This window comes from Corylus avellana, chromosome 1 (assembly GCF_965113065.1).
Source record: "Corylus avellana chromosome 1, dhCorAvel1.hap1.2, whole genome shotgun sequence".
Lineage (NCBI taxonomy): Eukaryota > Viridiplantae > Streptophyta > Magnoliopsida > Fagales > Betulaceae > Corylus > Corylus avellana.
In genome coordinates this window covers 21,816,636-21,833,731 of record NC_142490.1, presented here as the reverse complement: position 1 = coordinate 21,833,731, position 17,096 = coordinate 21,816,636, and the positions used below count along the sequence as shown (strand labels likewise).

Sequence of the window (17,096 nt, the reverse complement as noted above, 5' to 3'; positions counted from 1 at the left end):
CCCATCACGTGTTACGTCGCAGCCTGTGGCTCCTTCATTGGATGCGTGCCCATTCACACCTCGTGGCGTACATGGCTAACCCTCATCTTCAGGATAGGTGAACATGGTTTCCGACAAATAAATATCTTCGCTCCAGCCTGTTCATAACTGAATCCCTCCACGTTGGTTGACGGATTTTTGGGTTAGGGAAACACCTCCACGTACGTGTTGATCATATAGCCTCGTCATTGAAAAATAAGAAATTTATATATATATACTTCTCACAAACAAGAAAAAAGAAAAGAAAAAAAAAAAAACATACAGACAATTTCTTTTTTCTCCCACCTGAAAGTTTCTTTCCTATTTTTTTTTTTTTTTGTTTTTTCGGGAGGGTTGAAGAAGTAGAAGTTTCTATACTACAAAAATGTTGCGTTTTAATAACTTAGCTAAGTCCAAGTAAAATTGATCTTTGCCAACTCTAAAAGAAATTAGGTAAAGTACTCAAAAGTTTCTTTTGAAAGAGAAGTGAGATTTTGGGGGCGCTTAAACTTGTCAAACTTGTCATTCAATCCTTTTGAAAGATTTCAAAGTGGTATATTGTCAAGCTCAAAAGGAAAGCAAGATTTTTTTTTTTTTTTTTGGTGGAGGTGGGATGGGGGCCATGCTTGAGCTTGTCAAACAAAGAGCCCACATATATCTTCCAACTTTAATTTTCAAAGTGCTTAAAAACTCTTAGGTGCCACGTCTCTTCAAAACTTTCAACGTCGTGAAACATATAATTGTAGCTAGTTACTTGATGTCATAGGAAACAATGATTCTATTGAATTCCATTCAAGTGATCAAACTCCAAATGAGCTTATGTTAAGGTAGATTTTTATCATGTTTGAGAAACAGAACTTTTAAGTTGAAAAACGTTTTTTTTTTTTTTTTGCAAAAACTTTATTTTTAAGCTTTTGTCAAATGTGTTTTAACAATTTTTAGACTTTGAAACCTTTAAAAGCTCTTTTAATTTCTTTTACCAAACATGTATACTTTTTTTATTATTCAAATGAACTTTTTGAATGTTAAACGCACTTTTAGGTCTCTCAAACGCATACACAAACAGGCCCTTAAGCAATCTAGCTACTAATATATCCTTAGTTAATAACACTTTCTGATTGCCACAATGAAGAAATCATCTAGTGATTTCAAACTATACAAACTCGTCGAGAATAATTGAATAAATTAACGCTAAGCTAGCTTGTAAAAATAAATTATATGTTATATTTTTATGTTTTATATATTATTAAATTTAATTTGTGGGATTGCTTGTTTATTTCGTTAGTTATACTTTTTAATATTTTTAATCAACTTTTATTTAACTATATCTTCTAATCATGCATGTAAACCAAAATTATAACTTGGCGACGGTTAATATAGAACGTTAAGCACTATGAATATGCACTTCTAGGCTTTTTGCATGGCGCACGTATATATCTACTATGCTGGTTGGGCGGGCTGAAGCTTGAAAGTTAGATAGTTCTGCAGGGCCTATATGGGCCTGATTTTCTAGGCCCATTTAATCTTGATACCCGCCATCATCCATATAGAGGATTTCTGCCAAAAAAAACCGTTTTACACGATTGATACATTCAAATATAGTGGATTTTACCTGGAAAATCATGATGTTCTTCTTCTTCTTCCTTTTTTTTTTAAAAAAAATTACAATAAGGAAATTGGATAATTTTAGATCATATATAGAGATAAAATCCCCATATTTCACGTGGGGATTTCAAAAGTTAGCAATTTTTTTTGAGAAAAATGTAAAAATTAGTCATTGTGGTTTACATAATTTATAATTTTCTCACTGTAGTATCAAGATGAACCCAGATAATGACAAGAAAATGAACCATTTTGATACTACAGTGAGAAAATTGTAAATTATGTAAATTTACAATTTTCTCATTTTCTTTGTTGAGAAAAATACAAAATTTTTTTTTTCAACCCTTTCAATGCCATTATCTTGGTTTTTTTCAATTTTTTTTTTTTATTATTATTTTTTATTTTGAAGATGACACGGCACACATGTGGCAAACATGCATGGTATAGTGTGGTGTTGGAGGTGTGACGGAGTAAATTGTCAATGTGACATACTGGCCATTAACTATTTGGATAGTAGGACAAAAGGATTGATTTCATGCACATTTAAAGCCTAAGGGTCTCCAAGAGGTACCTCAATCGGCTGGGACCACGCTTAATGAAGCGGAGGTCACTAATTCGAATCCCCCTCCCTCCTCTTGTGCGGATATATATATATATATATATATATATATATATATATATAAAAGAAAAAGTCTAAGGAGCTAATTCTAGAAACTAAAAAATCGACGACTAAATTAAAATTGAGAGAAAACCTAAGAAATAAATTTGATTTTTCTCACTACCAAAAAAAAAAAAAAAAATGGCTTTAATGATGGTTTATTACTAATGGGATCTCTAAGATTTTTATTTTCAGGAATGTCACATCCGGAGAGCCTTACATGTGGTCGTTTAGCTCCAAATGGACGGCTGAGATCGTCCAACCGTAATAAAAAATTAATTTTTTTTAAAGAAATAATATAATATTCATTAATTTAAAAAAAATCAATAATTAAAAAAATTAAAACTATTAAAAAATAAAAGAAAAAGAAAATAAAAACTAAAAAGGGTGGTTGGAGCCACCCCCGAGGCCGGTCTGGGGGTGGTTCCGGCACCCCCAAAAGGCCAAAAAAAAAAAAACTTACAAAAAAAAAAAAGAGTTTTGGGAGTGGTCAAGGGTTTGGGGGTGGCTAAACTGCATTAGGGGGTGTGTGAAACTACCCCCAGGCCCTTGGGGATGGTCCGGCTACCCCCAAAACCCATTATTTTTTTAAAGTTTTTTTTTTTTTTTTTTTTTTTTTTTAAGCTTTTTGGGGGTGGCTCGGCCACCTCCATATCGACGGTATGGGGGTGGCCGAAACCACCCTCGGGCCCGGCCACCCCCAAAACCTTTTTTTTTTTTGACCTTTTAGGGGTGGTTGGACCACCCCCTTGGCCATAGGGGTAGTTCGTCTACCCCCAGATCGACCACAGGGGTGCTCCAGCCACCCCCTTGGCCAAAAATGGGGTGGTCTGACCACCCCATTTTTGGCCAAGGAGGTGGCTCTAAATTTTCTTTTTCTTTTAATTTTTTTAATTTTTTAATATTTTATTAGTTTTTTAATATTTTTATTTTTCTTTAAAAAAATTAATTTTTTACAGTCCAAAACTACCCGAAGGGTGTCGTTTTGAACTACCGCACGTGAGCCTTGCCCTGTTATACCAACCTACCTATTTTTTATTTTTTATTTATCTTACGCTCAAATGGATTTAATCTAAGATTACTTAATGCTATACAAATTCTAATGTTAGATATAATATTATAAAATGCCATTTAACCATATTCAAGCATTAGATAAAACATGATGAGATCATTAATGTTATATTAGATATAGGCTACTGAGAACAACCCTAGAAAAAGAGAAGCATAGAGAGAGTATAGCCGAGTGGGGGGAGGGAGTCTCCCCGCCCCCTTTCTCTTTCCCCCTTCCCCCTCCCTTTTCTCGCCCCAACCATAGATCGATCAGGGCGCATGTGTCAGTGGTCCTCGATGTGCTTTTTAAGGGTGCGTGGCTGGTCAGTGGTGGCACGTGAAACGCGTGATGGTGTGTTGCGTTTTTGTTATTGTATTTTCGTTGTTTTAAATAAGAATGTATTATCTCTAGATCTGCTTTTAGTATGATCTATAGGGTGAAGTTTTATTCATTTTCTTAGGTTTTGTTTTTACATATCCTTTAGAATAATGAAATTGGTTTCCGTTCGATCTTTTGTTTTCTTATGGTTCATTTTCTCGGAGCAAATTATAGACCGATGACGGAAAAGTTATCATGCATAAAGAAGAATTGTCACTATGGTAAAGACATCGAAGGAGATTGTAAATGATAAAGCACTAGTAGCGGAGGTAAAAAAGCCAAGGAATCAAGGATCTGGCAGTGGATAGAGACGTGATTTGCCAGAATTTACTGTAGATCTGGAATAGCTTGAGATGCTATTATGTATGTTATAGATAATGTTTGAGCTGTGAAGATTCAAAATTATATTTTTGGCATTGTACGGAGCATTTTGCTCCATTTGATGAGATAATTCGTTATATATATATATATATATATATATATATATATATATATATATAAACTCCAACAACACTATTTAACTTTAAATCCAAACTTATTTGGAACCTTTTTGAAAAAGAACAAAATTACTTATTTAGTCTTTAATGTTTGCTATTGTATCAAACTCATCCATGGGGTATCAAAAGTATCTTAATTATCCTTAGAATAAGCTATATGTTCAAAATAATTTATGTTGTCGGTGGTTTGACAACTCATGGATCCATGTCACAACTCAATCACCGATTGACCTGATGACTCAATCTTGTTGTAAAATTACAATGTTACTACCAATTAAAACTGAAAAAAAAAAACAATTAGAAATAAATATTTTTTAAAGAATAAAAATACCAATCGCTTCCGGAGGAGCAGCCACCTCTCAAAGAGGGCCAATTGACCTTCCTTAATCTATTGATAAAGGTGATAGCCTGTGGTTATTCACATAACACTAGGTTTGAAACATCACTCTTTGCCGGCCCAACCACTAGGCAAGTTAAGCGGTTGTCTAGGGCTCCCAATTAAAAAATATTAATTAAAAATAATTTTCATAAAAAACATTTAAAACCCTTATTACCCTCCATATTCTTTAATTAAGGCCTCTAATCATGGTAAATAAGTAATTTAAGAATAATAAGGCCCCCAATTAATGAATCCTGATAAAACAATTTCCATAAAAAAAAAAAAAATCAACACCTAATTGCGGTTTCCATAAAAAAAATAAAATTAAAAATAAAATTAAACACAGTCAATATATATGCTTAAATTAAGCCCCCCTACTTAATTTCAGAAAGACATTAATATCATTTGATTCTCTATCATTCTCAAATAAATAAGGCCTAAAAAATGAAAAGCGAGAAAGAATGATTTTTAAATAAAAATATAATTAATATTAAAATAAATATTATTTGATTAATATTAAAATATAAAGAAAAAGGCCACTCTTAAATTTTTTGCCTAAGGCCTCAAAATATATCGGGCTGGCCTTCTATAGGTATATCGGGCTGGCCCTCTATAGGCATATCGCACTCGCCCTCTATAGGTATATCGAACCCACCTTCAATGATAGTTATAAACTTTTTCCACCATTTCTTTGCTTCGACTTTGTCATCCAACATAGTATGTACAATAGCCTGCATAAGAGAAAAAAGGAATGAAGAGAAATAATTTATAATTTTTGACGAAATATTATACGTTCTTACGCAAACTTTCACTATATCAGTACAATATTAGAGCTTGACTTCGTTGTCCATTTTCTAAATTAAACCTAACAAAAACTATTAGATAGTGCAATATGAAAATCCTTTACTATATTCAACATATTAAACCTTTAGGATATGCAATATTTTAACATAACATATTAACTCCACCACAATTTAAATTTTTGTATAAGGGCCTGTTTGACATTGCGTTTGATGGGCCCAAAAATGCTTTTAATAGTCAAAAAGTCCGTTTTTAGAAAAAAGTGTTCGTTTGGTAAAAAAATTAAAAGCCCTTTTAAGAGTCTAAAAAGCCTAAAAATGGCCAAAACATACTTTTGCCAAAAGATTAAAAATGAAGCTTTTGCTCAAAAAATTTTTTTGACTTAAAAGCTCTATTTTTCAAACGCAAGCTCAAACAAGCTCTAAGTGGTAATTAGGAAGAATATTTTCAATGAAGTCATTTTTGGCTCATATAGAAAATGAGTAATGGGGGAAAATGGTCGGTGAAATCTGGCAACTGGTGGCAGATAAAAGTTGATGAATGCAGAAAATAATGAATATGAACTTTGGTGGTGGCGGTCTGGCAAACATATCAAGTTATGGTCTGACAAACTACAGTAATAGTTAGGCGGCTTCTGACTACAGTTTGGTAGCTTTCCGGTGGTTGCTCAAATAACTTCGGCAGATGTTTGGAATCTTCCGGCGGTGGTCCATTGAACTTTGGCGATTTGAGAAAGAAAAGCTCAAATTTAGAAAAATGGTTTACCATTTTAAAAAAAAAAGAAAACCACTTTACAAAAATTAAAGAAGGCTTTTCTGGGTAACCGAAAATGTTTTCAGCTTGCCAACAATTTTCGATCTTACCAAATACCAGAAAGTAAGAAAAACATTTCACGCCTAAACAAACGGAACCTAAATTTCTTTTTGTTCAGAATTAAATATGGCTGCAAGTAAAACTTAAGGAATAAGCAGTCCAACAACGTTAACCCCCCATCCCCTGGCCCTAGAATTTATCTTAATAATGTGGAATGCATGAACCTTATAAAGAGGAAATCGACCATCGGAAGGGTGAAGTTGGTGCTTGAGACACTCGTGAGCTTCTTTGTATTTTGCCTGTAGATGAAATATTAATTCAATCTTTACATAAACAATAAAAGAGTTGAGAAGAAATAAAATAAAGAAGAAAATGTTAAGGTTTGTCCAATCTATCTTGTTAATCGGGTTCTTTAAATAGGAAAATATTAATTATGGTCTGTCCAATATATATTGTTAATTAATTATAAAGTTGTTAGAATAATCGTTAAATAATTAAAATTTTCTTATAAATTGTAAAATAGAAAGAGTTGATTCTCTGCGAATCTGTGATGGTAAAAGTTTAAGAGAGTCTTTCTTATTAGGATGTAGTGTAAAACCTTATTTTATAGCCTTCAATAGAAATCTGATATATTAGGTAAAAACACAAAATATAATGAAAATAAAAATATCGTATCTTTAATCCAAATCAATCTCATGGACTTTATCCTTCATTCTAATCCAACACTTACCATCTACCACTGAACCCTCCAAGCCCCCGACACCAAAGTCTTCAAAACAAACCAAGGTGGTGGATCCGGTTGTTTTGTCAAAGGATATTTTGTCAAGATAAATGAAATTATATGGTGTGAAATATTATATTACTTTTTTGTATTTTAAGTTGAAGTGTCTACTTTTTATTAAAGGGTGCAAAATACTCAATTTACACTACGACCTGATTGAAGTTATTCTCAAAAGTTTAATACTATTGATCAGTCAAACATACGACCAATATTCTCCTAACTGGTTTGAGTTTCCTTAGAACAATCTACCTGTCAGCTTTAAGGAATGGATGATCCAAGTCCAAAATTATAGGTACCTATATATCCAGAGCGTTGTCTTTTGGGATTTTAAGGTAATAAAAGTTGAAGTTTGAGCAGTTGGAAATTGTAAAGTCTTAGAATGTTTAAAGTTGCAGTGTCAGAAGGGTTTTGTTTGCAGCAGGGTTCAGGCCAGGGAAGCTACATACCTGGAATATGAGAATTTCTGCTAAAGCTATTGACAAATTGTATTCAGGCTCAGGATCATCCTCACAATTCTTAATTGCTTTTTGTAGTTTTTCCTCTGCCTCAGTGCCCTTCCCTGATCTCAATAGTTGCATTGCCACCATCTACAAGCATAACAAAGAACAAATATTACAGCTTGGTACATTGTTACTATTGCTTTCAAATTAAAGGGTTGAGGTTTTGTTCTATCAACATCCATCACTTTTAAAATATGGTAAATATTATTGAGGAGATAAATATGGTAAACCCTGAATTGTTAAAAGTAATAAATACTTACATGGAAATATCTCAACCTTTTAGTTTGAAAGCAATGATGGAAATTTGAGGAAATCTAAATAATAGAACACCCTAAAAATTCTAGGGAATCTTGATCCATTACTACCTATTAAGGTTTGGTGGAAAATGCTGCTTAGTATTTCTTGATCTCAAGTGAGAGTAAATACCAATTAGATCAAAATTATTCAATCCAATTTTGTTAAATATGTAATTGAAATGGGATGTGAATCGTAGAGATAGGGTTCAAACTGATCATAACCTATATATATATATATATATATATATATATATATATATACTCCAATACCATGTTAAATTGATCACTTCTTATTCTAAAAGCTTATGCGGATAAAAAAATTATGAATTCAATTATTTGGGAAAACTTAACAAAGGACCCTTGAACTACTACGTTATTTGAAAAGACCTCCTAAATTTTAAAACCTCTCAATTTCACCACTGAACTTTCAATTTGATGCAATCTACCCTCATTCGCCAGTTTTTGAACGTTAAAATTGATGAAATGACTTTTATACTACTGAAACTTTTATAAAATTTTAAATTAAAAAAAATTGAACGGTAATTTGGTCTTTTTAGTGGTTTCTGTTAGGGTTTAATAGCAAAAATTGACTGAGGGGTTCAATTGCATAAAATTAAAAGTTCAGGAGGTGAAATTGAGAGTTTTTAAAATTTGGGGGGGAGGTTTTTTCAAAATGTGTAGTAGTTCAGGAGTCCTAAGTGAAATTATCCCTAATTATTTAACTAATATTCTAACAAGGATCAACCTTAAGAAATGCTGTGCCAATTATTAGCAGGATAGGTGTTATTAGTAGGTAGAGAAGAGGCAGGACCTTAAGAGCAGCAACATCTTCTACTGAAGGCCTTGAAGGCAGGATGAAAGGGCTCCCCTTTTGGGAGTCTATCTCACTCGAGGCTAGGAAGGCATTGAACAATGAGTGCAGTGCAGCCTTCCCACCCATTGGGAATGCTGATGCTCTAACAGATGGGGCTTTCTGCTTAACTATGGGACTGATGAAGGCATACCCTTTGAGCCTGAGGTGGCTTGGGGAAGCATAAGAAAGCATAGGACAAGAATGGCTAAAGGTGAAATGGGGCCTGGTGGCCCTTGGAGGAGAGGGCAAGGGGCCATAGTGGAGGCAAAGTGCAGATTCCATGGAAGGTTTCTGCTATTAAACAAGGTAGCAGGCTATTGGAACAATTAGTTAAGGATACTATATGGTATTTATTGATCACACCTTGAAATGCTTTGATTCAGAACGAAGAGACATTTATAGGAGTGAAGCAAGGTATCTTTTTTTCTTTTTCTTTTTCACTTTTTTTTTTTAGTCAAGATATCTTTTATGAATAGAGATTTTGGCAGCCAAGCGTCAAACAATTTACCTTTTTTTTTTTAAAAAAAAAAAATTAAAGAAAAGAGATATTAAAGGAGAATTTAAATTTGAAATATTAACACAAAATTTAAGGTATTAGCACCAAATTTGAGGCATTAACACCAAATTTAGGATGCTCAAATCCCTTTTGGGTGATACCATGCTTAAATAGTTAACTTTCCACCCTTAGATTTTAGTTTTGAATCCAAAAACAAGTTTTAGATCATTAAAAACTAAATATTAACTCATAGAAATTTAACTAACAAAAAAAAATAACAATTTTTTTTTTTTTTTTTAATATATGTCTGACGGGCGTTTGGCAGCTGCATAGCAGGACTCATCTTTTATTGCTTTCAAATGCACTCCAGGTTTTGAAAGCAATAAAAAATACCTTGCCTCAATGGCTCTATATTCTGAATCATAACATTAATCTCAAGGTATGATCAAAAAATACTAATTTTGAAAGCAATAAAAGATACCTTGCTTCACTCCTAAATGGTTCTTTATTCTGAATCATAGCATTTCAAGGTATATATGACCAATAAATACTAGTATCCTTCATTCTCCAAAGCAATAAAGGATATACTGCACTTGTCTAGAAGACTAGCCAAATGACTCGTATTTTTTAGCAGACTAGCTAATACACTTTTTGTGCTACAGTATATAGCAACTTTTAGTTATAAATCAATAAAATACTGATTCTTCCTTTCTTTCTCTTCTTTAAGAAAATAATAACAAAAAAACTCTAGAATATAATATTTAAATAAAATAGAGAGCATAATCAAGAATATGTTGGCATGTATATAGAAAATGCAGTAGCTAAAATAGAAAGTGAAGTGTTAGGACTATCAAATTTTTTACCAAGGGATGAGTACCAAAATGATGTGGAGTTTATTTATTGGAGATAATCAAAACAATTAATGAAGAGATATGCTACAGATATCAATAAATAAGCTTCACTTTAGTTTGGTATCTATATCTTACTAAAAATATTCGGTACCCATATCATTTTTCCAATAGAAATTCGCAATTTTTCACTAAGTAGTTTAGCTACTATTGTTGGAGATGTTAAATGACTCTTTATTATGAATTATAGCATTTCAGGGTGTACCAATAAATAATAGTATCCTCTTTTAATGTCATTTCTCCCTTATACTCATTTTTCTTGGTATTGCGTAAAAAAAAAAAGGGATTGTGAATGAGTTTATAAACACCACGAGTCCTCTCGTAGTCGACAACTTCCTGGATGGGGTACCTTTGTGGGCTTTTCTTATAAACCATTTTATGCTATTTAGCTCCATTGTACCATTTCTCCTTTTACCCATTTCCCTTGGTATTGCATGAAAAAAAGGGGGCTTATCTCACATCAACCAAGGAGCGGGAGAAGATGAGTACTTATGAGCCCTTTTTGGGTCATCAATTTCTTGAATGTGGCATCTTTGTGGATTTCGCTTATAAACCATTCTATCATATTTAGCTCAATAGTGTCATTTCTCCCCCTTACCCATTTCCCTTGGTATTGCATAGTAAAAGAGGTGAATGAGTTTATATAACAACCACCGGTCCCCTTGTAGTCAACAATTGCTCGAATGAGGTATCTTTGTGAGTCTCATTTATAAATTATTCTCTATGATTCAGCTACATAGTGCCATTTCTCCCCTTACCCATTTCCCTTGGTTTAGCGTAAAAACGAAAGGACAAAAAAGGCTTGTCCTACATTGCAAAAAGAGCGAGAGATGGATATGTTTATAAGCATTATGGGTCCTCTTCCAATCAGGAATTGCTTGAATGGAGTATCCATGTGGGTCCCACTTATAAATCATTCTCTACTATTCAGTTACATAGTGACATTTCTCTCCTTACCAATTTCGAAAGGACAAAAAAGGCATGTCCTACATTGGAAAAAGAGCGGGAGATGGATATGTTTATAAGCACTACGGGTCCTCTTCCAATTAGGAATTGCTTGAATGGAGTATCCTTATGGGTCCCGCTTATAAACAATTTTTTTCTATTCAGCTTCATAGTGTCATTTCTCCCTTTACGCAATACCTTGGCATAAGTCCTCTTGTAGTTAGCAATTGCTTGGATGGGTTACCTTTGTGGTCTTACCATTCAACTCCATCGTTCCATTTCTCCCCTTACCCATATCCCTCGCTGGAAAAAAAAAAGAAAAAAAAAAAAAAGGTTTGTCCCACATTGGACAGAGAATAAGAGATGGAGATAAGTTTATGAGAATCATAAGTTCTCTTCAAGTCATCAGTTGTCTAAATGAGGTACCTTTTCAAGTCAATAGTTGTCTAGACGAGGTACCTATTTAAATCTCACCTATAAACCATTGTTTTTTCCTCTTCTGTTCAGTTCTGTAATGTCATTTCTCTCGTGCCCATTTCTCTTGATATTGTGTAGTAAAAGAGAAATAAATAAATAAATAACTGCATTGCTCAATTGGTAAGGTATCTCCCTTTTGTCCTTCCACTATCAATTTTATTCGTTTCCCAATAAGCCTGCCAAACACGTGTAAGGAAGAATCTCTTTTTGATAGATATATGCCGTCTTCAAGAAGCTGCATGATATATTCTCATCTTCCTTCTTTTTCTTTTAAGAAGAGTTCACTTTAAATCCTTGAATTGCTATGCGATTTGACATATTTTTAGACTTTAAAATTTCTCAATTTGAACACTTGAACTTTCAATTGCAATTAATTTGAACCTCTTCGTCAAATTTTAAACGTTAAAAGTGATACAATGACATTTATACCTCCGACTTTTTTATAAAATTTTAAATTAAAAATTTATATATATAAAAAAAAAAAAAAAAAAAAAAAAAAAAAAAAAAATCACAAGGTGACCTACGGTTGGGCCACCTTGTGACCTTTATTTTCAAATTTTTATTTATTTTTAATAAAAAGAGAATTAAAGGGTAATTTTGTTTTTTTAAGAGTTTTAACCGCAAAAATTGACGGAGTGTTCAAATTGATTGCAATTGAAAATTTAAAGGTCCAAATTGAGAGGTTTCAAAGTTTGAGGGTATGTTAAATCACCTGATACTTCATGGGTTTCTCAATGGTAGATGGCAAATCTTTGCTAGTTTGCTTGAGACAATAATCGGAAAACTATTGCTTCCTATCTAGGAAAGGAACTTGGAACGAAGCTTCATACAATCTCAATGCATGATTCCTTAAACTCCTTAAGTCTCCTTTTTTTCTTTTTTCTTTGTTTTGATGAATAAGTCTCTTTACCCTCCTAGCAAGACTGAAATCAGAACAATTCACTCAAGCTCTACTTGCTAATTCTGTATGTTTTCTGCATATCCCTTTCCACACAAACTCTCTTCAACTTGTTTGAGAAAAATTTCATCTAAAAGAGAGACAGAGACAGACAGACAGAAAATGAACACCCCCCCGAAACAGAACAAAATTGATTGATTAATATGCATGTTTTCTAATGCGCCAGAATCAGAAGTTTAGATATCCAAATGGGAAACTCCTCCAATGATAGCAATGGAAAAAGTAAGCGAAGGGCAATGACTATAGCGATCGCAGCACCCATTGTCATATTTGCCAGCATTTTTGTTGCATGGGCTTTTGTGAGGAAAAAACGTAAGAATATTCAACGTTTTCCTACGAGGTCTACCTCCATGGGAGCTCTCCACGGAGGAAAAATGGCATTGCACAGATTGGCTGATTACCGTGAAGCTCGAGAGAATGCAGCAACACTGGACCGAGCTGAGACAGAGTTAAAGAATTTACTTGAGGAGGAAAAACTTGACTTTGAGCAGCTCCAGGTTTGGCATTTCTATATATCCAAACTTGCAAACTAGCTTTTGGAAAAATTCCGGCTTTCAATTTTTTTTTTTTTTTTTTTTTACCCTTTCTGGTTTATTCAAATTCAAAGTGTAGTCACTTTTTCACAGTAAGACTTCCTGAGAGAAGAAGTTTTTCCTCTTCTCCTGCTAAAAGCTTATTAGCCACCCCATTGTGAGGCTTTCCTCCGCCTCGTGCGGTTGTTTCGAGAGAGGAGGGATGGAGTTATTGTCCTCCCTCCTCTTTTTCTCCTCTCTTTCCGTTATTTTTCTTTTCTCATGGTTCAACAGTTCCATTGGCTCCGCCTCCACCTCAGCTTATTTCGGATTTGATTTTTTCTAAACCTGATCAATCAATTTCAAGAAGCCCAACCTGGACACCCGTACGCCATGCGTGGCGGCTCTGTCTCTCCTTTCGGCCGATCCCTGTCTCTGCTACCGGCCATCCACGGTGGTCCCGCCTGCTTTCCGGCCTCCACTGCTGGCGTGTGAGATCCAGTCGCTGGATTCCAGCCGTCTTTGTCGCCTTCTTCTGCCTTGCCATCCGTCGGTGCTACTGTTCCGTGATTTTTTTTTTCCCCTCTATTTTCTTGTTTTCTGTGGCTAGTTGTCTCCCTATTTGTATTTGGTTGATCCTTGTGCTGGAGACATTTTGTGCATGCCTTTTTTTATCTTGTTTCGACAGTGCTATCCTCCCCTCAACCGACCATTGAGTCGTGTTTATTACCTTCAACCGACTACTAATGGTTGTGTTGTTTATTCAAATGCGGGGTTTAGGGAGGATTGAAGGGTACTTCAATGGTCATGCCCCTATTTGTGTGCCCTACCATGGGGATACAGATATTGTTGAAAGGTTTTGAGACGGTCATGCCCCTTCCTGTCCTTTGCTAGTTCGTAGTTTGTTTCGTTTATAAAACTTTGCCTACTTTTATTGCCGTCTTTTGTTATACCCGTTACTTTGTGGGCTGTGTCATTTATTTAACCAATTCTCAACATTTGTAAGGATGGCTTCTTTGTCATTTTTGTATTTTATTTTTACGTAATTTTCCTTTTCCCCTTCCCGGTATTGAGTTGAGAAAAAAAAAAAAATGTATTGGAATTTCACAAAGATGTTGAAATTATCTCAATTTTTTAAAAAGCGAAAATTTCAGTTAGCATCAAATTTAAATCTAAATTGCAATGTCCCCAAGTTGCAATGGCCCCCTCAAATTACCAACTCATTTCACTTATTCCCTCTTGTTAGAATTTTTTATTAAATCTGATGGAAATGGGTAAAATATTTATTACACCCCTACAATTTCAATGAAAATACAATTATGCTCTTAGATTAAAAAAGAAAAAAACCTTCCCTAGTCATAGAGACCCACGGTCTGGGTCTCCTCCATTGTGGTTTCTTTTTCTATGTGATGTAGGAGTATTATTGTCATTTTCAAAATTTCCTTTGGATTTAGTGGAAAATCCTAAGGGAAGGGGTTAAGTGAAAGAACTAGATAGTTTGGAGGATCAATTGCAATTTTTAAAGTTTGAAGGAGTAAAGGACTAAATGTAGTTACCCCTATCTTAAAACTACACAAGGAAACCAAATCATTCTAATTTTCTAGGTATATTTCCCAAAATCCGGAAAGATTGTTTCGACATAAAATATTTTTCGTCAATAAAATTAATTTTTAGAAAGAAAAAAAAATGGCGAGATTTCTCTAAAATATTTTTTGCCATTTTGCTTGTACGGAAAATGAGAGATGTCGGAAAAACAGCTTGCAACTTCTGGCTGAGATCCAACAGTGGTCGTGCAGAGGTCTTGTCAATATCTGGTGTTGGTTTGTTGGAGTTCCAGTAGAGGTTCAGGCCCGGCGGTTGTCCAACAAACTCCGGTAGTTTGAGTAGAAAAAACTCAAACTTGAAAAAATGATTTACGATTTTAGAAAAGTGAAACTATTTTACGAAAATTAATGAAGCTTTTCTGATCAAATCGAAAATATTTTATGTTTGACTAATATTTTTCAGTCGTACCAAATATCAAAAGATACGAAAATATTTTTCAAAAATTATTTTACTCATAAACAAATGGAGCCTTAATGGAAATATATAGTAAATTTTGATTTATTTGTTGATGTAGTTTCTTCTAAAGGTTTTTCTTTTTCAAAAAAGAACTCTTATGAAAAAGGCAAGTATTCAGGTGCCTTCTTTTAAGCTCAAACTTTTTCCCGAGAGATATGTGAGTTTACAGCTTTTTCCATTTGCAATGAAGCGAACGGTGGCAAAGCTGGAAATGAGCGGGAAAGAAGATGATGCCGTGGAAGTATTAGAAAAGGCAGTGAAGGTACATGAGGAGAAGCAACAAGAAGCCTATGAGATCCAAATGTTGCTTGTGGAGATGCTCATCTATAAGGTCATTATTTCTTAACTGATTTTAACTGAAATTTTACTTAGAAGTTACAAAATTATTTTTTATTATATTTCAAAGCCAACGGGAATTCATTAACAATGACATTAAGAGCATATTTGAGATTGCGTTGAGAAACATAGCTTTTAACATTTTATGAGGCGTGGTTTCATTCAATTGAGCTACTCCTCGAGGGTAAACCCCCTTTGTTAAAAATACCCCATAAACTCATTGACTAGGGAATTAATACCATGGAAGTTCAAATTTGTGATTCATGCATTCATTTAATAACTCAATGAGTCAATATATATGCATGCTTTCCCATTCTAATAGAGAATTTGTGTGATAGGGAAATGAAAATAAGTCTTCCTTTTTTTTTCTTTTTCTTTTTTCCTTTGGGACCTAGAGCTTTCTCACTTGACCGTTTGAATCTAACAAGTGATTTCTTACTGTTTTGACATATCTCTAGGGAGATTTTGAGAAGGCTTTTAACTTCGAGTGCCTGAAACATGAAGAGATTGCTGATGCGCGACGTCCACTGTATAAGGTGACGACTTCTCCTTTTGTCTTATTTGTTAAAGTAATTATTAAATTTACCTCTTCCTATCAACTTAAGTTTTTGAAATAAGATTTAACGTTTCTAACACTAATGTAAAACATTATCGATTAATCCCAACTCAAAAACCGATAACATAAAAATATATATGTTATGAGTGCTCCAAGAAAAATAAAGAGAATTTTGAAACCACGTTTTGTTCTCCAATGGCTATTGACATTGACATATTTGTGAAATATAATATGCAGGGTATCATTAACATCATGTTGGGTCACCCCGAACAAGCCAAAAAATGTTGGGAAGATTTTAAGGATATTCAAAGACACTTTCAATGGCCACCTAGTTTGGGAGAAGATACCCAAGTACTCGACAACGATATTACCGATTTCAAGGAATTTGAGAACATAGTCAAGTTGCTCAAAGATGACATCTACAAGGCGGATGCAAAGAAGAAACAGAAGTAAAGAAATGGTATTTCCTTAAATTAAATGAAAAAAGTTTGTGTATATATATATATATATGTTACTCCATGCATACCTATTAAACTGTAATTTTCCTTTTCTTTTTTCTTTTCTCTCATTTTCTCCCATTTTCTCTTTTCTTCTAATTGGGTTGGGTTGTTGGACAGTTGAAAATTTTATGGCATTAAAATCGTTATATAAGTACTATTAATATGATAAAGAAATCAAGGATATCCTATTTATTATATTAATGTTGCCAACTTTCTCAAAAATTGTCCAAGATGATACTCAAGTTTCTGAGATGGAAGGAACACAAAACTTAAAAAGAGAAGCTCCAGCTCTTTATTGTTACATGCACGGTGTTGAAGCAGATTTTTGGATGGTTGGACCAACGATGGAGCTTTTACAAAATAGAGAAAATAGTCACTAGAAGTTCATGCGGTCCCTTGAACACTACAGAAAAACAATTTTTTTATGACAGGAGATTTCTGACGTTTTTTAGTGTCTGACGTGTCAGGAAATTTTTCTGACGGGTCGTTTCTGACGCGTGTCGAGTGTCAGAAACATAGATGTCAGGAAAAAAAATTTCCTGACGTGTGAGTGGGTAAAACGTTAAAAAATTCTGACGTTTTACTTTGTCACACGTCAGAAATATTTTCTGACGTGGTAAAGATGCCACGTCAGAAAATTTTCTGACGTGGTATTTCTACCACGTCAGAAAATTGAAAAATTAAATAAAATATTAATTTTTCTTTTCTTAAATTTTTTCT

At 33.8% G+C, this 17,096-nt stretch overlaps 2 protein-coding genes across 2 annotated transcripts; one reads left to right on the top strand and one right to left on the bottom strand.

The window, feature by feature from the left end:
• Window positions 1-5,146: 5,146 nt before the first annotated feature.
• On the bottom strand, window positions 5,147-8,909 carry LOC132169449 (uncharacterized). The gene is made up of 4 exons (XM_059580482.2): window positions 8,586-8,909; window positions 7,425-7,565; window positions 6,422-6,496; window positions 5,147-5,314 (listed from the first exon to the last, which is right to left on the bottom strand). Exons 1-4 carry the CDS (start codon window positions 8,907-8,909, stop codon window positions 5,147-5,149), a joined length of 708 nt encoding a protein of 235 aa, XP_059436465.2.
• Window positions 8,910-12,599: 3,690 nt separating this feature from the next.
• On the top strand, window positions 12,600-16,329 carry LOC132169448 (uncharacterized). Its single transcript, XM_059580481.1, has 4 exons — window positions 12,600-12,908; window positions 15,175-15,315; window positions 15,779-15,856; window positions 16,114-16,329. The coding sequence occupies exons 1-4, from the start codon at window positions 12,600-12,602 to the stop codon at window positions 16,327-16,329; spliced, it is 744 nt and encodes a 247-aa protein (XP_059436464.1).
• Window positions 16,330-17,096: the final 767 nt, after the last annotated feature.

Bases quoted from the DNA above. Each gene is read 5' to 3' on its own strand.
- LOC132169449 (XM_059580482.2), bottom strand. From the start codon at position 8,909: ATGGAATCTGCACTTTGCCTCCACTATGGCCCCTTGCCCTCTCCTCCA. The intron at 7,566-8,585 runs GTCCTGCCTCTT...TTATGCTTGTAG, and splicing joins AAGATGTTGCTGCTCTTAAG to ATGGTGGCAATGCAACTATT. The intron at 6,497-7,424 runs GTATGTAGCTTC...TTTCATCTACAG, and splicing joins CAGAAATTCTCATATTCCAG to GCAAAATACAAAGAAGCTCA.
- LOC132169448 (XM_059580481.1), top strand. From the start codon at position 12,600: ATGGGAAACTCCTCCAATGATAGCAATGGAAAAAGTAAGCGAAGGGCA. The intron at 12,909-15,174 runs GTTTGGCATTTC...TTTGCAATGAAG, and splicing joins TTGACTTTGAGCAGCTCCAG to CGAACGGTGGCAAAGCTGGA. The intron at 15,316-15,778 runs GTCATTATTTCT...ACATATCTCTAG, and splicing joins TGGAGATGCTCATCTATAAG to GGAGATTTTGAGAAGGCTTT.